This window comes from Chironomus tepperi, unplaced genomic scaffold (genome assembly GCF_022539635.2).
Source record: "Chironomus tepperi strain 1889 unplaced genomic scaffold, CSIRO-AGI_Ctep_v1 contig_73, whole genome shotgun sequence".
Classification (NCBI taxonomy): domain Eukaryota; kingdom Metazoa; phylum Arthropoda; class Insecta; order Diptera; family Chironomidae; genus Chironomus; species Chironomus tepperi.
In genome coordinates this window covers 1,083,839-1,108,134 of record NW_027226195.1, presented here as the reverse complement: position 1 = coordinate 1,108,134, position 24,296 = coordinate 1,083,839, and the positions used below count along the sequence as shown (strand labels likewise).

The 24,296-nt window shown below is 31.5% G+C and overlaps 1 protein-coding gene and 1 non-coding gene across 19 annotated transcripts in view; one reads left to right on the top strand and one right to left on the bottom strand.

Annotated features, from left to right (window-relative positions):
• Positions 1 to 24,296, bottom strand: part of shep (alan shepard) — a 178,624-nt gene that overhangs the window by 5,806 nt on the left and 148,522 nt on the right. For 5 of the 18 annotated variants that reach the window (XM_070653863.1, XM_070653865.1, XM_070653864.1 and 2 more), the window contains 4 exons: positions 20,680 to 20,738; positions 20,404 to 20,528; positions 1,267 to 1,411; positions 222 to 619 (listed from right to left, as the gene is read on the bottom strand). In XM_070653863.1, the coding sequence (XP_070509964.1) occupies positions 222 to 619; positions 1,267 to 1,411; positions 20,404 to 20,528; positions 20,680 to 20,738 (727 nt within the window). The remainder of the gene's footprint in view (positions 1 to 221; positions 620 to 1,266; positions 1,412 to 20,403; positions 20,529 to 20,679; positions 20,739 to 24,296) is intronic. The other 13 variants (XM_070653876.1, XM_070653879.1, XM_070653870.1 and 10 more) reach the window with 8 other exon arrangements.
• Positions 6,689 to 6,780, top strand: TRNAR-UCU (transfer RNA arginine (anticodon UCU)). The gene is given in 2 exon segments: positions 6,689 to 6,725; positions 6,745 to 6,780. It is a non-coding gene; the product is annotated as a tRNA-Arg (tRNA).

The window sequence follows — 24,296 nt, the reverse complement described above, 5'->3', positions numbered from 1 at the left end:
GTAAATTAGTTGCAATTGGGGCATTCAGAAATTTATTTTTGTTTTTTGGAAAATATCCCTAAATCTTTCTTAGGGACCGTTCACTTATTACGTCATACTTTTTCTAATTTTCAAAATTCACCCCCCTTTCCCAAGGTTAACAACAAGTGAACAGCCCCTTATAAAATTTATATCTAATAAAGTTCAGAATATCCACGAGCATTTTATCACAATAAATTAACCTCATATTGTCGGTATACAGATCCACCAACCTGTTCGTCAACTTGTTGAATTGGTTGTGCTGCCATCATGTAACCGGGAACATATCCAGGCATAGCGAAGCCTCCAACGGGTGGTGCACCATAACGTCCATAAGCTGGCATACCAATATGTGCGCCAACATTAACACCAATTCCATTTTGTTGCATGCCTGGATCGTAAGTAACGGAAACGCCTTCTGGAACTTCACGCCATGCTCGGGCATTTGGATCGGGACTCTTGAAGTTATTTTTCTTCTTTGATCCACCATCAGCGAATTTAACAAGCAATGGATCTTTGGCACCTTGCAATTGTGTACCATTGAAAATCTGAATGATTTGTTCGCATTTTTCGCGTGATTCCATGCGAGCAAAACCGACACCTGTTGGAAATTGGAATTTAATTAATGACATGTGTGTGGATTTTAACCTGAGCAGACAAGGAGCATCCTCTTGAGTATGGGTATTGGGTGTATTCATGGGTATGCTCAATTAAGTGAGTATGCTCAATAAGGTGAGTATACGCTCAATTAGGTGAGTATACTCAATTAGGTGAGCATACTCAATTAGGTGAGTGTGCTCAATTAGGTGAATATACTCAATTAGGTGAGTATGCTCAATTAGGTGAGTGTGCTCAATTAGGTGAATATACTCAATTAGGTGAGTAAACTCAATTAGGTGAACATACTCAATTAGGTGAGTGTGCTCAATTAGGTGAATATACTCAATTAGGTGAGTATGCTCAATTAGGTGAGTATGCTCAATAAGGTGAGTATGCTCAATTAGGTGAGTATACTCAATTAGGTGAGTGTGCTCAATTAGGTGAATATACTCAATTAGGTGAGTATGCTCAATAAGGTGAGTATGCTCAATTAGGTGAGTATACTCAATTAGGTGAACATACTCAATTAGGTGAGTGCGCTCAATTAGGTGAATATACTCAATTAGGTGATTATGCTCAAATAGGTGAGTATGCTCAAAATGGTGAATATGCTCATTGTCTGATAGGGTTCATGAATATGTAAATTACCTTTAGATGTGCCTTGCTGATCACGTAATATTCTGGTAGAAATGACTTGTCCATATTTTGATAACATTGCCTCAACATCCGTTTCCTTGAAATTCAATGGCAAATTAGCCAAATACAAATTGGTGGGATCTTGTTCTTGTTGCTGCTTTTTAACATTCATCAAGTTCGGACATCATTAAAAAATATTAACATATTTTTTTTTTTGGTGATGATGATGAAAATACCAAAAATATTTTCAAAGTGTAATTTATGCATGAAAAAGTAGAAGAAAATTTTTTTTATGGAAAAAAAAGAGAGAGAAAAAGGGAAACATAATTAGTAAAGTTTATAGTCAATTTTATAATGTTTCTCATAACGACTTTCTTCACTTTCTGGTTTTTCTTTATTTTTTGCACATTGCCTCACATCCTTTTCGACTCTAACTCGATAATTATGACTCAAAAATTAAAAAATAAAATAAAGTTTGAGCACTCAACATTGTGAGGAGCTCATCACGAGTGCAATTGAGGATGGAGGCACGAGAAACAGAGAAAAAACTTGTATAAATAAATCCTGAACATATTTTTTTTGTATTATTTCCTTCTCAGCACTTTTATGTCATCAAGAATTTTGCATAATTAGTTTCTTTTGAAATTGCAATTTGTTAAAAAATTTGAAAAAAAACTTTTTATTTTTTATGTGCCTTTAGCAATGTTTAAACAAAAATAAAGTAGCAGGATTCATACTGCTTATGCTGGAGGGGACAATTTTTTAAATCACTTGATGAAAAGAATTTTTTTTTTTACTTTTTTTTATAAAGAGCTTAATTTTTATAAAAAAGAGACAACGACATCGGCGTTGAGATGAAGAGACGATGGAGACGAAAAATTAGAGAGTGTGCGAGATTAAATGAGATGATAATGATGATGGGTATGAGAAAGGTAGATAGAGGATTTTTGCTGGAAAGTCATAGTTGATTGTTAGAAAAGCGCATTTTTTTGCTCTCAATTACTACATGAGTATTTTATTTTGAGGTTATGAATTTTTGAAAAAATTTCTTCTAATTATTAGCCTAAAGAAAAGCACTTTTTGTAAGGTTAACAGCAGAGCTTGAAGTCAATTTTAATTATAATTGGAGTCAAGTCGATTTGATTCGACTTTTTCATACGACATCTGAGTCGACTCCGAGGTCTGGTTTACAGTTTAAGTCAATATTGAGCTGTTCAAATTGACTAGATAGCAATAAGCTTAAGAGGAGAGCTTGGCATGTCTACATTGCTCGTTTAGGATTAAAATGTAAAAAGAGCTTAATAATGTTTCGAAATTTAAAGAATTCAAATTGAAAGGCATTTCAGAGGAGCGTATCTTGGTTTTGATCTTCTTCTCCATTTTGAACAAAATTCTTCAATTTGTTCCATTTGATTCACTACTGAAACTTGTATTCTTTCCCAAAATTAAGAAAATACTCAACAAAGGCATAAATCTGTCTTTTGACGTCATGAGAAAGTTCTTCTAATCCACACCCGACCCCATCTTTAAATCATTCCTTCTGCTCCTTGTTACGTCATCATATCATGGTACAATTATACCCCCACGACACTTAAAAGCATTTTCTTTGTCTGTTGAGGTGAGATTATGGTTTTCAATCCCGGAATTGATTTGTGTGTAATCCCAGGATTGAACTCCGAATTCAGTACATTTAGATCCCATGATTGAGAACCCTAGGTAGGACATTATTATCTGAAGACACATTATGAAGATAATCCAGTTACTTTTTTCCCAAATTGTATGCATCTAAGCTTTTTAATGAAACTAAATTGTCTTCAGGTTTCAGCGTAAAACTAGATTCGAAGTGCTACTTGCACAAAGTCGTAACTATTACAGCCTCATAGAAAAATCATAAATTGTCTAAATATTGAGGCACTTTTGCTAAGATTTCGTGACAAAACCTAAATTATGTCGCTTTTAAAAATAAAATTGAAATTATAGCTTTTAAAGTCTCCAAAATTCCCTCCTACATTTCCATCATAACCTCAAAATCAGCCTTATAATTCATCTTCCAAAGCGACATCAAGTACAACTCTAAATCATAATGACTATCATCAAAATCTCAATTCAATCTCATAAAATTACAGACTAACAAGTCATCCGGCATGCCCCATCATCAATAAATATATAGCCAAACTGCATCCCTATCTGTCCTCATTAAAATCTTCTTCAAACAAAATTTTTGTAGCAAAAAATGAGAGATGCGCCAACAAAAAATAGAAATAAAAAAAGACATCAGGGAGATAGTGCGATAGAGAGTGGATGAAATAAGCTCTTGATGAGATAAGAAGAAGCTATCGAGCATTATTCACAAAAGTTTAATTAAGGTTCGTCTAATTTATGCAATTTTTTCTCTTATTATCATTTAAGTTTCAATTATTTCATCACCAGTTTTTTCTCATAGAATTTCATTTTTTTTCCAGTTCCTTCATTTTTTTTTGGATGTACTCGAATTATTAAAAAAAAAGGTTTCTCAAAAAGTGATGATAAGATCTAATAATGAGCAATAAAAAAATATATAATAAATAGTTTATATCCGGCCGGCGCACGTCACGATGTTGATTATTGATTAATTATTTGTAATTTTGTTCCTTAAAGGTTATTCAAACTACCTTTCATTATCTGCTTACTGTACTGTATAAATAATTTTTTTTTTTGTCTAGCTATAAAAATTAATTAATTAATTAATTTTCTCCTCATTTAACTACTTTTTTTTAATTTACACAAAAAATTAAATTAAATATGAGATTAATTAAGATTCCTTATTATTATGTATATATGTATACTGTACAAAACTGGAACTGCTTTATTTTATATATTGGAAAAATGAGTAAAAAGGTAAGTCTAACTACTTTTTTCGGAATATAAAAAGATATTAACTATGTATATAATGTACAACATCACTAAAATTATTAATGTTATTATTATTTTTTATATATTTTAAGGTTATATTATTTATAATGATAAAGGATTTTACTCATTCGACTAAAAAGTTCTCTCATACTGGTGGAATTGATTATGATATAAATTTATGTATATATATATTTCATATATTAAGGTAAAATACCAAGGAAAATAAGAAGTTAATTAGATATAAATTGTATGTTTATGCCACTAATTAGTAGGTAATTCATACATCGTTGATGTTAAGGTTTTTTAAACTAATATACTTAAATACTTTACAACATGACAACATTAATTTTAACCCCATCAATTTTTATGATTAAATAATTTTTCATTTGATCTTTACAACCCACATAATGACAGGAGTTCTAGACGTAGACAATCTTATTTTTGATTAAAATTTTGAGGATTTTGAGGTTTGCCAATTTTATAGGAATTTAAGGTTATGTTAATTATATGAAATGAATTATTTCAATTAAATGTTTAGTTTTAATTTGAAATTTTCTATGTAAATTGAATTTTTTCATTAATAAATCGAGTTCGTATAGCTTGAATCGAGGGATAATTTTTGAAGGTAAGCTTAAAAAGCCAAAATTCTAAACCAATGCTTCACAATATATGCTCTGCAACACAGTTCTATGTCAAGACACGATCCGTATACCGTGAAAAGCACAAAGACCACACAAAAAATTTAAATTTTTTACCAAACTTTATCCTAAGAATTTTGTTGAAAAATTGTCAGGAGCGAGGCTCGAAGTGACGACCTTTTAGACAATAGGCGAATTTGTATGGTTTTAAGGAATGTATCTTCGTATTTGTATGGTTTTCATAGTTTTAAATTAGCAGAGTTCGTGAAGATCGAAAAAATCTTTGATTTTCCAAAATCATTTTTTTTTGTGATCTAAAAAAATCATGATTTTTTCGATCTTACGTAAATCATTACGTATGATTTTTTTTACGTAACGAAGATTATTTTCAAAATGATCTTTTCTACGTAAAATCATTTTGTTTACAAATTATGTTAATGAACAACTATGCTCATTAGTACATTAATACTTAACATGATTTGTTTCTACAGCATTTTTAGATGATTATTAAGTCGTTTTGAATCTATTTACACTACTTTAAGTACTAAAATTAGCTGAATTTTCATTCAAAGTGATATGTTCTGGATCATATATTTAGTTACATTAAGCACCTAAAACCGTGTAAATAAATTATAGATAGAGATTTCAGTTGATTATTAAGTCATTTTAAATTGAATCAAACCTTTTAAAGCGATTAATTTAACTAAAAATATGATCCAGAGCATATCACTTTGAATGAAAATTCAGCTAATTTTAGTACTTAAAGTAGTGTAAATAGATTCAAAAAGACTTAATAATCATCTAAAAATGCTGTAGAAACAAATCATGTTAAGTATTAATGTACTAATGAGCATAGTTGTTCATTAAAATAATTTGTAAACAAAATGATTTTACGTAGAAAAGATCATTTTGAAAATGATCTTCGTTACGTAAAAAATTACAAAAGTCCTCGTGTTATTGATCGAGGGACTTAAGCGCATTTTTGTCCCAGCGATCAGTAATTGATTAAAAAGTCACTTCCAGACCTAAAACACAAGATCCAGTAAGATCCAGGTCACTTCCAGACCTAAAAACCAAGATCCAGTAAGATCCAGGTCACTTCCAGACCTAAAAACCAAGATCCAGTAAGATAAAGGTCACTTCCAGATCTTAAAAACAAGATCCATATAAAACTTCCACAAATTTAAGAACTTCATCATTTAACGGATTTTCTTAATTCAAACCTCATAACGGTCAAAAAAAAAATTCAAACATTGTTCAGTAAATACTGTAAAAACATCGACAAACATTGAAAAACACTGTAAAACAATGAAAAAACGTGTTGTTGTTTTTGTTGTTGTTGTATATGAAAATGAAAAACTGTTAATTATAGTATTTATGCGTTGATTTGAAACTTCTAAATGACCGATAACCCAATAACTTGATTGAACGAAGCTATTAAAACAAACCAGAGCTCTCTACGATGTCTAGTTTTCGAGATCTCGCGTTCCAGCCGAACAGCCGAACAGCCGAACGAACGAACAAAGTGCATTATTAAGCTCCCTTTTGTAAACAAGTTTACAAAAATGCGCTAAAAAATCATACGTAATGATTTACGTAAGATCGAAAAAATCATGATTTTTTTAGATCACAAAAAAAAATGATTTTGGAAAATCAAAGATTTTTTCGATCTTCACGAACTCTGTAAATTAGCGTTAATTTAATTCAGTTTTATGTGAAATCTCAAAAAATGTTACAAATATTTGCATAATTTTGTAAAATTCATAATAATTTCCAACATAAATATGCAAAACCTCAACATAATCAATTAAACTTTCATCATCATGCCTTTATAAAGCTCTCAAAAGCACCTCTAAAAGCTTAATATACACATTTAAGCCATTGACCCTCATTAACGGTCAATTGTCCCATTAGCGCAGAGGATAGCGCGCTGGACTTCTAATGTTGTACAATAGAAGCGATCCAGAGGTCCTGGGTTCGATCCCCAGATGGGATGTGATTTTAGACCACATGTGAAATTTTTGATAAAAATTGAATTTTTTGCATTTCTTTTTGTTGAAAAAACTGTTAAATTAATTTATTTTTTTGCAGGTTCAAGGTTCAAAACCTTACAACAGATGACATAACCTTTTAAATTCTCAAAAAATTAAATCAAAACTTCGAGTCTACGCCTGGATTAATACAAAAAATATTTACAAACATTTTAATTTTGACTCCATTAAATCTAAAGCATCGAAAGCCAAAGAAAACTCAATCTTTTCCTTAGATATAATCCCAATATTATTCGTAACCAAAGAAATTATCAAATAAGCCTCATTTCAGCGCTTCCGCATGACTAAAAATTCATCTCAATTTCTCCGCTAATTCAAATAGAAAACCGAGATATACGAAAATTATATTATGTTTTTTTATTCCCATCCGTGAATCGAATTGTAAGAAACATAAGCCATAAGCATTGATAGCAGATATTTGTAATTAAATTTAACCATATCATACGACGAACACGTCTTCTCTCTTTCTATTTGTATGATTTTCATTTGATTGTTCTTGATTATTATTGTCATGTCGTATGTTTCTTTTCAATTTCTTATTTCTTCTTCTTATTCCATCTCTCTTTCCCATTGCTATGAATAGCATCCTTCCTTCCGTATCTAATTTATCATTTCAAAACAGCAACTGGGTGACAGATAATAGTAAAGAAGAGAATTCATTGAATTATGAAGGAAAATTCTTATTTTTTTTTTTTTTTTTTTTTAAAGATGACAGCAGGGGATGTAAAATGAGAAAGAAGGAAGAAATGAAATGAAAAGACTGTAAAGGTAGGTTCATTTTGAGCAACAAGAGTGGAGGTAAGGAAAAAAAAAGGTAAATTGAATTTTCACTGATTACATTTTCGTCACAAAATATCACAAAGTTATGAAAGAGATGAGAAGCTCAATGTCTAGCTATTTTTAGAGGGATACTGTAGATACTTGGGTGACACCACTCACCCTTGAAGTGGGGAGGTGAGAACTTGAACTTTCTTGAATGAGAGGGGGAGAGTTTGGATGTTGTGTAAATGGTAAATGTTGCTGTTGTGGACGATTTGGGAAGTTTAGTATTGCATTTTGTGTTTTAGAATATTTGAAATTTGTGAATGTTCAAGATTTATGGTCGACACATCCAAATGCTTGCTTTTTAAGGCTTCTACAACTTCCCTAGACTTGACATCAATGATTTGAGGAAAGTCGGTATTGAAAATGGCATTCAAAAGCCACATGACGTAGAAACAACAATGAACAAACGCCAGCTTGTCGAGCTGTGACAAGTCAAAGTGATACCAATGAAGCTTTAAGTAGGTTTAAGCATTTAGGCAGCTCAGGAGGGTTTTCTGGCTACACTCCTTAGGCAACTTCACAGAAGCATCAAATAGACAGTCCCAAATGCCTGATAATCACATAAAAAGCCTTTTTTGGAACTTTGTACTAGTTTTTAGTTCCCTGAAAGAACTCGACCTTGATCAGTCATCATTTCCTGGTAGTAGCTCTTATGTTCCTACATTTAAAAGTTACAAAAGTGATTCCAACAAAGAAAAACACTCAAGTCAATTCTTAACCCTCCTTCCATACCCCCACAGCCCATAACCTAACCTCCAAACAAACCCTTCCATCCAATTTTATCATCATGTAAACTTTTTGCTCGTTCAATTAGCAAGTTTTTCATTCATAACCTCCAGAAAACATCAAAACTCTGTTGTTAGGTGGTTATATTAAGTTACAATTTATTTTTGTTCCTACTTTTTTTTACGTACTTATACTTATACTTATACACATATGCATGAAAACATTTGTTCAAGGATGAAAAGTTTTCTTTACTCGCATGTAATTTAAAGTTTTTGTACGAAAGATCGCTTCTGTAGCAGAATAAGACAAAGTATTATGGTGAAAGTTTTTGAGAAACTGCATTGAAACGTGTCTGCAATATTAAAAAAGAATATGAATTTTATTGCCATTTATACTGTGTATAAATTCATATATTGATCGTAATGCGTGTTCTATTATCCCCTTAATATGGATTCTGTTTCACGGATCCCTTTTATGGAATTGATACCTTTATTATTGTCTTTTTTTGCTTGTTTCTAACTTCTTAAATGCTTTATTTAGCGTTATTATTTGCTATGGTTATGGATAGTTGCGAAAAATGGGAGATTCTTATTGGATTTAGGGAGTTTTGAAGTACTGGATCTTGAAATTTTGTATATTGTGGCTGAATCCATTCTTTCGAGTAACACTGAGTGATCCCGATTGACATCAAGAGATTCTAAGGGACACCGAGTGATTCCGAGTGACACCGAGTGATCCCGAGTGATTCCGAGTGACACCGAGTGATCCCGAATGACACCGAGTATTTCCGAAAGGCTCCAAATGATTCCGAGTGACACCGAGTTATGTCAAACCGCATTTTTCTTCACAAAATAAGTCAGAATCCATCGTAACAGGACCGTCAAGGCAACTTTACGTTTTTCTGTTAATACAGCGACACAGGAGTTCCCTACCGAGCATGGTGTATTGTTTGGGTCTAAAACTCTTGAAAATTGCACAAAATCTTCCTCAACTGCTCTTCAAATTGATACTTAAGCTAGCAATACCTCATATCCAAAGCTCAAACAAATCATAAGCCTTAAATGCTTACAACAAACTTCAAATTTATTGCCTTAATATTCAATTAATCTGCAACAAAACTTCAAATTCAACTTCCGAATATTTTGATAAAGTATGACACATGTTACATTCACTCATAATTCCATCAAACTTTCCAGTTTTGATAAGTCTGACACTACTTGAGAAAATTGAAATCAATTAAATTCCTTAATTGCTCACAAATCCACAAATTTGTGGTTAAATAATAAATTCTTCTTAAACGATTTTAAACCATATTTTTGGCACAAATTGCCAACTAATGTGAACTGTTGAGCATGTTCATGTTTGTAGATCTGTTACAGAGATTAGAAAACCATAAATAATGATTTATTGACATGGTAAATCTTGCAGATAGTTCAATTGTAATAATTGAATTTTATGGATGAATAAGCAATTTAAATTGAAGTTTTAATTAGGATATTTCAAAGTTTTGGTTATGATTGTTGGGCATGTATTAAGGAAGAGTGAAGTGACATTGCTGGAAGTTACAGAGTAGCTTTTCATCAATTAAAAAATTGAAAATTTTAGTCAGATTTTAATATTTTTTCTGATTTTTCAGAACTTTTCCATAAATTTTGAAGAAATTTTGTCATAAAGAGCACTTTAATCCTCAAACTACATCCTTGATGCTGAAAACTCTTCAAGCAATTACATTAAATTCTTAATGTTTAGCATCGAAAGTTTCAAAACAGATTTTAAAGTTTCTATAATTTTTTTTACAACGACACGTTTATGTTTTTATGATTATTTATAACATAATAAGTTTTAAACATGAAAAATCTTTCAATTTTTAAAGCAAAACTTTATTTTTTGCTCTGAAGCAATTTTAAATTTTTCAGACTTGTTCTTGTCATTCTGGATTCTTGTAATTTTAATGCTTTATGCTTGAATGGTCGTTTGTGTCAATCAGAAAATGGAACTTTTGAGTCTTTAGATACAAAATTTAAGATTTTCAAGTTCTCGGAACTTTGGAGCTGTTATCCAGCATGCAACTATCCCTAGCAACGCGATGAAGTCAACAGGATATCGCTAAGTTACCCTGTTACCTCTTAAAAAGTGAGGTATGGACTAAATCTTAAAATCAACAAAATTATCTCGAACAGCACAATGCAGTTGCCAGGACGCCTTGTCGTCGTGTTGATGGCAAGACTTGAAATTGCGCTGACGACTACATGACGACTTATTTTGGCTTAATTTGACGAAAGTTCAGAAAAATTTGAAATTTAAGAATATTTGAACGAATATTCTAGAATTTTAAGATTTCGGATATGAATTCCCGATGTCCGAATTTCGACAAATTCTCTAGACAGTCCGAAACATTCCTCCCATCTCAAGAATCCATCCCATAATCAGTGAACCACCCATGTTCTTCAGATGCAAATAAATTTATCTATTTTCCTGCATATATATTCTTCCATATTGTCGCTCTTTATGTTTACAGTTCAGGCAAAAGACGAAAACTTTCTAAAAAGAAATAGAAAAAAAAACTTTTTCCTTCTCACTTTGCAGTAACAAATGGAATCAAAGAAGACAGAACAAGTTTGTTCCTTTTAATGTTATATATCTATTCGCATTCATTTTAGGCATATACACTTAAAGTAGATGGAGGAAAAATGGATGTTTCAAACGAGACATAAAAGAAAAGTTTTCTTCCTCTAACACTTTTCAATAATGACGAAAGATGAGATTAATAGGCCATATAATATGTTAGAAGTTTTTTTTTTATATATTTGCAATCACACTTTATTCTATTTGAGCAGTAATGAAAGACATTTTACGTTGGTGTGACAAAAGAGGTGTAAAAGATGAACACAAGTTTTTATGTAGACTAAATGAAGGAGATAAAGTTTGTTGGCGGGTGTAGAGTTCTTGGATGCTGGAGGTGAGAAAGTTTTCGGAGGGTTGGTATGGAATTTTGAGTCTTGTGGGATGAGAAGGTTGAAGTTATTGAGAAGATTTGATTTAGAAGTTCGGATGACCATCAATTTTTAAGAGATTAAATTGGTTCAAGTAGCAAAAATTAGAAGAAGTTTTGGGTTTGTGATTTGATAAACTCAGTTAGTGAAGGGTATTCAGGCTGTAAAACTCAACACCCCCACCCACCTAGATCCAACAATTGTGGAATCAGCTCACCGAACGACAGAAATTAAAAAGGCTCCACCACGGAGCTTTTAAGGCTCCGATAAAGCTCTTTCATTTAAACCAAATGACACCAAAATGAAACTAAATAAATTTGGCATCATAATTAGCATCAGTGGCCATAATAGCCTCTGAGAGACTCTAATTGAAGTTCAGAATAAAATTCGACAATTTTTCTGGAATTTTCCAATTCTAGCCTTCACTTTCATCCCAAAATGCTTGAACATCTAGCCTTAAATCAGATCAGAACCCCAAAATTCCCAATCAATAACACAAAAATAATCAAGAAGATCTCAAAAAACTTTTTTCATCTTTCTAACTCATCCAAATGCATCTCAAATTACTCTAATTGAGAATTTCATCAGAAAATCCAATTCCAATGAACTTTAACTCGAGCTCATCATTCGAATGTCAGCAATCTGATATCAATTTCAAACCTATCAATGACATTTTGCTCAATAAAAAATTATTTCAATGACATTTGAAAAGGAATTTTAATTCAGTCGATGGATGGAGGTTGAAAAACTTTCTTTCTTACTTTTCACTGATGGAAAATTTTTTGTTTTCAATTTCACTTCCTTCGTCGCTTTTGATATCTAAGGAGACGACAAAATTCTTCATAAAGAAACGGAAGTTTGTAAAAATGGCAACCAAACACGTATCACTTTTGGATTTTGTTCCTAGTTTCATTCGGTTGCTGTGTGTAAAAGTTTTGTACAGTTCCCGCATTCATAAAATTTTTGGGTGTATATATGGGAGAGACAGGGGCTTATTAAGGGGATTAAGAGATTGAGGAGTTGTTGGGCATTATGTGTGTGTGGTGGGTACTCCAAAATTTGGCATAGGAATGAAAGGAAGTAAATATTTCATGAAAATGTCATTCGCTCATTCGAGCGACACAATATGGTCGAGAGAGACTCGATGGAAAAAGCCGAAATGATCTGTCTTGTCCCGGCATGAGTCTGGATTGCGTCTAAATCTCATACCGGCTTGTTGATGAATTTTTGGACATTATTAAGCCTTATTCTATCCATAATAGTCGAACTAGGACCCAACCAAGTCAGTATGTTCGCAATATGACTACAAGATTGTCTGATTGCACCATGACAATTAGTCATTGACCCATTTTGACACCAAAATGTGGAATTTGTCACATACCGCCCAGACCATCCCCAAAACACTTCCAACTACATCCCTGAACACCTGCAAATCCCCAACTTTTAATACATACACCTAAAAAAAAATTTTATTTCTAAGTTATGTACTCTGATACTTTAATTTTACTTAATTGGATTCATGCAGCAAACAGGGAACTTTCTCTGTATTTTCAACAAAAAAATGAAAAAAAATTCTCTGAACTTTAAATGTAAAGTATTTGCAGTAATTATGTTACGCTGTTTCGTACGTGACGCTACATTTTGTACTGCGCATTTCGCGGCAATTCTAAAAAAAAAACTCAGGAAGACAAAAATAATCAAATTTTCTTATAACCCCAACGTAAATCCCTCGCGCTTAAAAAATGATAATTTTCATAGCGTTATTAAAAAAAGCACACGTATTTAATTAGAGTTAATCAGATTTTCACTTTGCTGGCTTTTTTACTTTGTGTATGGAATAACCACATGCACATTTTTTTCAGTTCCTTCTTATTTTTTTCAAAATTTTGCATTCCAAAAACGTTTTCATCATAAAAATAAAAATAAGAAAATTTTTAGCGGAGTTACTTATTTGTATGGATGTTGAATATACACGCATAGCGACATAATCATCACAATTATGTAATGTCATTATCGCTATCGCATAAGCAAAAAGTACTATGCATGGTATATACTTATAAAATGAGATACTTGTAGAGGTTCTTAATGAGAATGAACAATTTTTTTTTCACTTTAGGCGAGATTTTTTTATGGGAAAAATTTTCCTTATGATTCATGATTTTTTTAAGGATACTTTACAAGATCTGGGGGATTTTTTTTTTTGTGTGACTAAATTAACATTTTTAGTGGCTTATTTTTGGGGAAATTTTATTAAATCTTGAAGTGGCATTAGGAATATTTAATGGAAATTGTCTTTTATTAATTTAATTTTTTTTTGTGGGAAATTTTGAATGTTTTTTAGACATTTTGAAATGTAATCTACTTAGTTGCAACTTTGTTGTGTTGCTTTGTGGTATTTTAGGTATCTAAGAGTACCAGGCAACATTGAAATCGGTTTTGAAGATTGACTAGCTGTAGCCAGCAATAAAAAAAACTTTAGGCGCCATCTAAGGGATTTCATGCCATCTAAGTGAGATATTTATGGAAATTACAATATTTAACCCTTGGTTAAGACTTAACAGACGGTAGCCAGCGATATAGACAACTTGGGTACAATCTATTAGAGGTCATGAACCACAATGGATCGGTACATCCACTTAAGCAAGTAGGTAACCCCTAGTTAAGCCCAAAACTGAAAGAATCCATCAAAATCCACCAGAACCTCTACACAGTAACACTCCAAGAACATTTACTGTCTCTAATGGCATCAAAGTAAATATGAATGAGTGAGAGAAGTTTCTTAATCTTCCTGTCGTTGAATTTTACCACTAATTACAGTAAAAATCCATTATAACACATAAAAAAAATCTATCTATGTTGCTATCTATCTATCTTATTGTCGCATAACTCTCTATGGAATGGAAATATACTAAAGATATTAAAGGAGAGGAGGAATATATATATATAAAAAAAAGTTTTCTATTAAAATACTTTCTACATGACTTTCCATTAAAATGAAGGATTATGAAACGCATACAAAAAATATAAATTTTTTTTTCTCTTATACAATAATTTTTGCTTTTTTTTTTCTTTTCATTCTATGACTATAATCTATCTATAGATACGTATATAATATAATATATTATTCACTCTTCTATGTTGGATGGTAACGGAATAATTTTTTTTTTCTCTTTCAATCTTTTCTGCATTATCATATTATAAAACCAGAACAAGGAAGTCTTTTATATATAATGAAAAAGGAATTTCTACTAAGACTACATGTAGATTGAGAAAATTGTTTCACAGACACATAATGAGTGAGTTTGAGTTGAGCTTTTGAGAAGTTTATAAATTGTGTGGCCAATGTCTCGTTTTTTTTAAACATTTTTTTTTTGCTGTCCTCATACAATAAATTTTAAGTCTTGCATGTATGGGAGTCATTGGGTGATTTAAGGGGACTGGGTATATTAAATAGCGCATTTTTTCACTTTTAATGGCAATTTTACAAGTTGTTTAATGGAACTGAATAATAGAATCTGTTTTAGGTGATGTCTAAGCCATGCTTAAAGTCACAAAGAAGCTGTATGGCCAACAAAGTAAGATGTAATATGTAATTACATCAATTGAATTCAAAATGAGAGATTAAGGCTCTATTTTTGGAAAAATGATCATTTCTGAGTTGATAACTAGACACAATGTCTCCGAGCAGGAAAGTTGATCTGAAAAATAGCTCGATATCAGCCATTCTATTCCCGTCAGAGTAATATCACGTCAAACCGTTACAACAGTGACATTAAAAACGTAAATGAAGAAGTTAAAGGACTAAAAGTTTATGTTAGACCTCAGATTGAGAACAAACGCCAAAATGACTAGGAGCTTCCATGGAGCCAAAGTTATGGCGTTTTTTAACCTAAAACTAACATTTTTAAGAGCTTTCTGCTCAATAGAATTACTCATGACTCAATGTGTAGACAAGAACGCATCAACTCCTTCAAATGCTTTAATCCACCCAAATTTACAGCAATAAACTCATTTATTACAAGACATTCAGTTCCTGCATCAATTAAAATGCGCTAAAACAATGAGTCTATAATTAAAAGCTCCTCAGTGCCTCACTCAAAAGGAATTTTCATAAAAGTACTGTGATGACAATTTTCAGCTCTTTCTATTCTAGAGTCTATTCTATTCTATTTTTTTTATATATTATATAATTTTTTTTGTCTATAATGAAGGGAGGAAGGAAAATTAATGAAAAATAAAAGAAAAGAATTAAAAAAAAGGAAATTTTCTTTTATGGATTTTAAAAAATTAAAAAAAAGGGAAGAATATTAAATTTCACACACAAAAAAGTATAATAATAGAATAACAGAAGAGAGAATAGAGTGTAGTAGTGGAAAACAAAAGGCATTATCATTTATACTGCAGCATAAGGAAGTACTTTCAATGCGATAAAAATTGTTCAAAAAGGAGAGAAATTAAAAAAAAATAGAAATGAAATGAGGGAAAGAAATGTTTTATAATGATTTGTGAAGTTTAAATTAATTAAAATGAAATTTTCATCAAAATTGCATTTCTGAATTTATTTTTATCATGTTGATGAAATGGAGATAGACAACAGAGTAAAAAAAAGCTTGACTAGATGTGAAAAATTAAATAATGGAAAATAAAAATTCCTCTCAAGAGTTATTTTCAAGCTGGATAGCTTGATGGAGATTTTATGCTTAAATTGAATTATTTCTGAAATGAAATTTTTATGTTGTTGGGAGATGGATACATCGAATGGAGTTAGAAAAATGGAGAATCATCATTGTAATTATTTACTGGATATTTAAGATTTATTGGAAATCTTTTAAAGATATTCAAGATAGAATTTTAAGAATTATTAATGATGACAATTCACATTGTAAGCAATTTTGAAATGAAGTCTAACAAATTTAAATTTCATGTAATTATTTTGATGAGGATTTTTGTAATTTTATAGATTCTAAATCGAGACAATTATTTAATTTTCAAATATCCTCGCGAATGAGAATTGTTGAAAAATTTAATAAATTTGTTTGAAAAATTTGAACTCAATTTTAAAATTTATGACTCATTAATCATATTTTTGGATCCTAAGGATTAGATAGAGCTCGATTGAAACTCGAATTTTATGCAGAGTTGACTCAACTCAAGGGCATGTATTTTGGCGTCAAACCCCCTTTTTCGAAGAAAACCTTCGATTTGTTAAGGTTTTTCGTGAAAAAATTTAAAATCTTCTTTGTGATTCTAACAAGAAAACGTCAAAATCTGCTTTCAAATAATTTCTGACTTTGAACCTAACTCAATTTTATTTTACTTCAAGTTCTAGAATCTGAAATTAAAATCACATGAATTCTTAAAAACGCCTAACATTATGAGCTATTTTAATTAATTTTCCACAAAATTTGTAAATAATTAATTAAATTTCCATCTGTAAAATTTCATAATTCAAAATCTTTCATCTCAAAACAACACAATTCAAAATAATTCAATTTCTGTATATTTTTAAAATCCTATTTTGAGCATTTGCATGAGCAAATAAAGAAATAAAAAATCTGCAGCGAAACATAATAAAAAAAAATTCACCGTAAAGAATTAAAAATATAAAAAACATACAAAAAAAGCTCATTGCCGTGAGGGAGGAAATGAGAATGAAATAAATTCAAAAAGATTAAATTTCACACTGATACTAATGCTTTTGTTTTGTCTATGCTGCTGTTGTTGTTGTTGTTTTTCGTGTGAATTAAAATGAGAAAAGAAAAGATTCTAAAATCGGATGCAAATCGATCCTTTTTTCAGCACATAAAGAAAGAAAAATGTTTTTTTTTGTTCTTCTTCCTTTGCATATTCATAAGTTTAAATCATGAGGCATCACATAACACCAACACAATCTTTTAGTTGGAAATGTGAGGTGGAAGAATTAAAAAGAGTGAAAAAAGGATAAACAAATAAATTATTTGATAGAATCGAGAAACAGAATGGCTTTTATTTTTATTATTAGCGCGATTTTTGGAGACAATTTTAAAACTTTGGAGGGCAAACTAGAGCGACGGATTTAAATTGAGTCAGTATTTACATGGAAATGTCGACTCGACGATTTGATTCAATTTGAAGTCTACTCAAGGATTTGAGTTGATTTCTAGGAATTATTGCTTATTTGCTCAGAGATGCTCAAGGATTTTTGAAATATTTTAGAATTAATCCTGTGTTTCTATGTTGTATTAGCCCAACAATATATAAGAATCTATTAATATGATCCAGGATATGACCGAAATTGGAATAGTAACAAATATGAAGCACAAATCAAAAAATCGGTATAAAATCTGACCTCAGACCGGGATGACTCTGACTTGTTGAAGGGTTCGGTTTTATCCGACACTATACTAAAGTCACGATAAACTTGTGCCGGTTTTTGCATTGATTAACTAACTTTTACTCTTCGGGCAATTAAAGACAATAAACAGGCTCACTTAAATGGGCGTGCTAATGAGTTAACTCAATCAATATAAGTGAAAATGCTTAATTTAGTGAACATTTTGATGGGTATGCTCCAGAGTTCAATGCTGATTCGTAGTCAAGTCGACTTTTTCATAAAAAGTTCTAGTCGTCATCGAACTCTTGTTCTTTGTCTGTTCATGGGGAGTCAAGACAATTCAAAATAAAATTATCTAACTAAACTCTCAATTTTCCCAAAACTCATCAGAAAATTGACAAAATTGTCATCCATATCAACTAAAATGCGCTGCATTTACATCCTCCAAAATCCACTTCATATGCCAAGCTTTTCAATTCTACCTGACTTTATTTTTTTTTATATTTTTGCCAAAATAAACAAACACACTTTTAGACTCGAAAATTTATGAACAAAAAATACTCGACTATTGAAAAAATATTGTGAAATGCCATAGAAAAAATATTCATCTAAAAGAATAAAATATGGATTAACTTTATCAAGAAACAAAGAACAATAAATTAGTATTGATATATGTATACATAATGCCGTAATACCTAGCAACTATTTTTTTTTTTCAAATATGAATGAAAAAACAACAACAACAACAGAATGCAAAGTCTCTTGTGTGTAGTCGATGTGGGCAATACTCTCAAAAGGATCATAAATTAAAATGAATATAAAATAGACGTAGAAAAAAGGCTATTTTTTGTGTATAAAGTTCCCCTTTCATATTTCACGCACACACGTACTATTAATTGACAACTAATTGTGGGCCATTGTTTGGGAGTTTTAAAGCTCATCAGTTACTATTATCAGTTATCTTGTCGTTATATTGTTCATGAATATTGACGTATATTGTTATGTATTTTTGTTTACAGAATATAAAAAAAGTTATTATATATTTACATGAATAGGGAGGGTTTTAAAGAGCATAACAGAGCAGACACATTGAATGGAAAGGTCTTTATTGTTAAATTTGATATCAATGAATGGGCTTTTATAGGAACCAAATTGTGGAGAAAAATTTATGGAATTTTGATACTATTTTTAGAGATTTTTGATATAATATTGAGGAATTTTGGTTCACTTATTGATTTTTATCAAGTTTTTATAAGATATTGTATGTACATTTAGTAAGATGGACATTGATTTGAATGTGGAGACTCCTGCTGGTCGTATTGACAGCTATTCGAGATCCTGACGTTTTAGGAAATCTGGCTATCGATCTCAATATCTATCTTGAATTTAATATGGACTGAAGTCGAATTTAGTCAAGTCTAGGTCGAGTCTAGGTCGAGTTTAGGTAGAGTCTAGGTCGAGTCTAGGTCGAGTCTAGGTCGAGTCTAGGTCGAGTCTAGGTCGAGTCTAGGTCGAGTCTAGGTCGAGTCTAGATCGAGTCTAGGTCGAGTCTAGTCGAGTCTAGGTCGAGTCTAGGTCGAGTCTAGGTCGAGTCTAGGTCGAGTCTAGGTCGAGTCTAGGTCGAGTCTAGGTCGAGTCTAGGTCGAGTCTAGGTCGAGTCTAGGTCGAGTCTAGGTCGAGTCTAGGTCGAGTCTAGGTCGAGTCTAGGTCGAGTCTAGGTCCAGTCTAGGTCGATTCAAGGTCGAGTATAGGTCGAGTCAAGGTCGAGTCTAGGTTGAGTCTAGGTCGAGTCTAGGTCCAGTCTAGGTCGAGTCTAGGTCGAGTCTAGGTCGAGTCTAGGTCCAGTCTAGGTCGAGTCTAGGTCGAGTCTAGGTCAAGTCTAGGTCGAGTCTAGGTCGAGTCTAGTAGAGTCTAGGTCGAGTCTAGGTCGAGTCTAGGTCGAGTGTAGGTCGAGTCTAGGTCGAGTCTAGGTCAAGTCTTGGTCGAGTCTAGGTCGAGTCTAGGTCAAGTCTAGGCCGAGTCTAGGTCGAGTCTAGTAGAGCTCTCTATAATATTATTCATTACTAAGCCTCTCAAGCAGCATATCGCAATCATTGGGATGCCACAATGTCCATTTGCATGAAAAATTAAATTCGCGAATAGTACTGTGCTGCTCATGAGCCTCATCCCCTCCCATCTTAACAAATTCCCATAACTAAATTGTCAGTTTACAGTACAATGCGTGTACAACAATATACACATAACTAATAAATGTACAATAATAATAATGACCAGGGAACGCAAAAAAGTTATTTTGTCCGGATTCAATTCGAAAAATTCCTCCAAATAATTTATACATATTCTCGACTGAATATTATAGCGAGAAGCCAAAATCATAGTAAAAAATAAATAAAAAATTAAACAAAAATTTCCCTCAATTAATTATGCTCATTATAAATTAGTAATTAAATTAGACTCAAAAATACTAAATTAAAATTATTATGTCCAAAAATTTATACAAGCAATTTTTTGTCCATTGAAAATAATAAGTTAAATATGTAGGTTTTAGTATTATTATGTTATGATTAAAAGTAATTTTCTAATTAAAACTTTTTGTTATTTAATATAAAAAAAATTGTTAATAATCAAAAATAATAGAGATAATAGGATAGAGATAGTGAAGGGATCTTTTGTTATGGGTCAGTATTACTTGCATGCAATAAAAAACGTACAATGGCCGGCCGATGAAGTACCCAGATACCCACTTTGGCCATCTGAGCTTGAATTCCCTTTGATAGGAGCCCTTTTACAGCTCCTTCTGCACATGCTGGCGACTCAAAGTCGACGAAGCCATAACCTGAAATTAATGCACAAATAAAAAAAAATATTTCCACATTTAGTTTTTGTTGTAGACTAAATTGTTGTTCTTTTCAGTTCTAATTTTTTCTGATTTTTTTCTAGTTTTTTTTTTTTCTTTTTTTTTGTTTCTCAAAAATGCAATTAAATACCTTTACATTTATTGGTTGTTTTATCTAAAATGGCTTTAGTTGAGATGATGGTTCCATATCTGTAATGAAAAAAGAAACAAAGAGAAAAAAACATTTAGTCACAGATGCTTGTTTTTGGTATGTTGATGTAAATGCATAAGCACATAAAAGTAGATTAAAATTTTCTGATAGTGGTTCTTGATGTAATATTGTTGTTTAGTCGGGGGGTTTATGGTAGATGTAGAATATGGGTTGTGTTGAGTATACTTGAGTATGTTTTGGAACGACTGTAGATGGTTTAAATAGATTTTACTTAGAATTATTATAAATTGTTGAAATTTTGTGAGTTTTCTAGACATTTTTAGGTTATATCAGAATCACAATTGTTCTGGATGGCCAGCAAATTAAGAGAACGATCGGAAATTACATAATGCTAAAAATGGCAGTTTTAGACCCCCTTCCTTCATCGTAACGCTTTATAACAAAACCATGGACTAAAGTTTGGGGAGTGACTTTTTACGTCGACAGAAGTTCTGCAGAACTTCTGCAGGATTTCTGCAGAATTTCTGCAGAACTTTTGCAGAATTTCTGCAGAACTTCTGCAGAACTTTTGCAGAAATCCTGCAGAATATTTTTCATAATTTTCACACTTTATCAAAAAAAAAATTCGCTCATGCCAAGACTTGAACTCATGACCTCATTGTTACAATATCCTTTACCTAAACCATTGCGCTACCAAGACATATTATTTCATATTTAAATGGTGGCAATTTTTCATATATATAGATATATAAATATTTATTTGATATAATTATTTTAATTATGATAAATATCAAGAAACTTTAATTTTTTTTCACATGATTAAAGAATAAATTTCACGAAATTATATACTTTATAAAAGGGTAGTTTATCAAAAATTTTGTATGAAATTATATACTTCACAAGAGGATATTATTTCGTAAATTTTGTATGAAATTATATACTTCACAAGAGGATATTATTTCGTAAATTTTGTATGAAATTATATACTTCACAAGAGGAAATTTTTAAGGTTTTAACTGTAATTTTTCCTTCTACAAAAATTCCTCTAGTGAAGTACATAATTTCATACAAAATTTCAGAAATTAATAATGAGAATTTAATTTATTTATCAATTCTTTAATCATGTGAAAAAAAATTAAAATTTCTTGATATTTATCATAATTAAAATAATTATATCAAATAAATATTTATATATCTATATATATGAAAAATTGCCACCAGTCAAATATGAAATAATATGTCTTGGTAGCGCAATGGTTTAGGTTAAGGTTATTGTAACAATAAGGTCATGAGTTCAAGTCTTGGCATGAGCGAATTTTTTTTTTTTTTTGATAAAGTGTGAAAATTATGAAAAATATTCTGCAGAATTTCTGCAGAATTTCTACAGAAGTTCTGCAGAAGTTCTGCAGAAATTCTGCAAAAGTTCTGCAGAAGTTCTGCAGAAATTCTGCAGAAATCCTGCAGAAGTTCTGCAGAACTTCTGTCGACGTAAAAAGTCACAATCTAAAGTTTGAATTTCGTAGCCTAACTGTCGATCATTCTCTCAACCCTTCTCCTTCTTAGCATAAGTTTGATTGAAATGTAGCTAAAGGAAATCAAAAGCAATCTTAGCATGGATTTATGGACCCCAAATCGACTCTAGTTTAACAAAATTTGATCATTTCAATCATCAGACACTTCATGATGGGTAACTCGTCAATTTGGAGAGTCAAACACCAGCCTGGCTTTGGAATATTCCCTTAAAAATCCGAAAAACCTTTAAATTGTGTCAATATTAATAGCAAGTCAACTCTAAGGGTCAAATCCAAGTCCTACATTCACATATGATATCAAATCCTTCAAAATCATCCAATTCTGTCAAGATTCTCATAACAGACAAATAACATGATTTCATGGTAATTAAATACCACTACGGAACCTAAAAACGGTATCTTTGCCTGCTTAGGTTCGTACTTATTCCAGCTCATCATGTAATTTTCAATCCCAACTTTTAACTATACTCATTATGATTGACCAACAAAACTCAAAACTCAACACAAAGTCTGCAAACTTTTTTTTATCCCAGACAACCTCCAATTCCATTCATTTACACCTCAATCAATACCTCCAATCCTCAATACCCAGGAAAAAAAAACAAGCAAAATATTAAATTTAATTCCCTCGAACTACTCACATTCATTCCACCGTACACAAACAGATTACTAAACTAAATTCGAAGCTTAAAACAAACTTTTTAATTAATTAAATTTCAACAGTTGCATGTGCTGGCTTGTGTTGAAAAATTCTACACTGAGCATCCATAAATAAAGTATATTTTTCTATGGAATTCTATTTTTAAATAAAATAGTAAACCTGAAAATGCTTTTTTTTATGGCCAAGTCCTGTTCGTACACTGACAGATGTAAAATTACACTTTAAATAAAAAAGTATTTTTTTTTATCGATTCGACTCAATGGCACTGATTGCATGTCAGCAATGCATCAACAGCCTATGGCATGATATCGAATGATTTTCACACAATGTGAATATGTTCGATGATTGAGTTAAAAGTAAAAAATATTTTATATATTTTTTTTGATTTATTTTTGGATAGCACGAAATAGGACACAAAAGATAAGGGACGGGTCAAATGAATGGGATGAGCTGTAATGTTTTGTAGATTATTTGTTAGAATATGAAAGGGTAAAAGGCAAATATTTGTTGTAATTGCATGTTGGTTAGGCTTTTATGTTGGCGGTAAGTATTATGGATTGTATGGTATGTGTTGCTTGATGTTCTAAAAATATCTTTAATCTATTTCTGACTTTTGTGTGTCAGATTCATTGCATTAGACATGTGATTGGAAGGATGAATTAGAATTGAGGATGTAGGACAAATGCAGAATGAAATCTGAGATATTGAGATGTATGTAGGTATAGCTGTCAGTTTGAGAATAGGGGCTTTGTGGTCGGGTGGCTAGAGAACGTACTGGAAAGCTGTAGTTCTGGCATTTGAACGGACTTGAGGTTGATTCCGAACAGATATCGATTTCTTGGACATTTCATGATATACTGTCGATATTCTCAGGATTCTCATGACATTATAGAGGATTCACTTCTGTTTTGGACTGAACATATTCAGTTTATAAAGTGAACAGAGCTAGAAGTCCACTTGACTCCAAATTAAATTAAATTCGACCCTGACTTTTACTTTTAACTCAGTATGCAGCATTCAATTGCATCCTAAAGACTTCCAAATCATCCACACACAAAACCAACAAATTCTCCATAAACTTGCCTCAGATTTCCATAAATTTCATCTCCACACACACATCTCATACATTAACCTCAACACAAATTTATGTCACTTAGAACCAAATCCGACAAAACACAAAAACCTCTTTTCTTTCCTCTCCTTAATTTGCAATTCATTTCGTCTTATTTAGTCAGCAGAGCATAGCAACAATCAATAAAAAAAATATATAAAGAAAAGAACATGAGAAATGAAGAGAATCTCATTGTGAAGGCGCCACACTGTATAAGTACTTTGCGGATATTCATGTGAATTTTTTTTCTTATTCACTTTTTTGTCTTCTACTTCTCAGTTTTTTTGTGTGT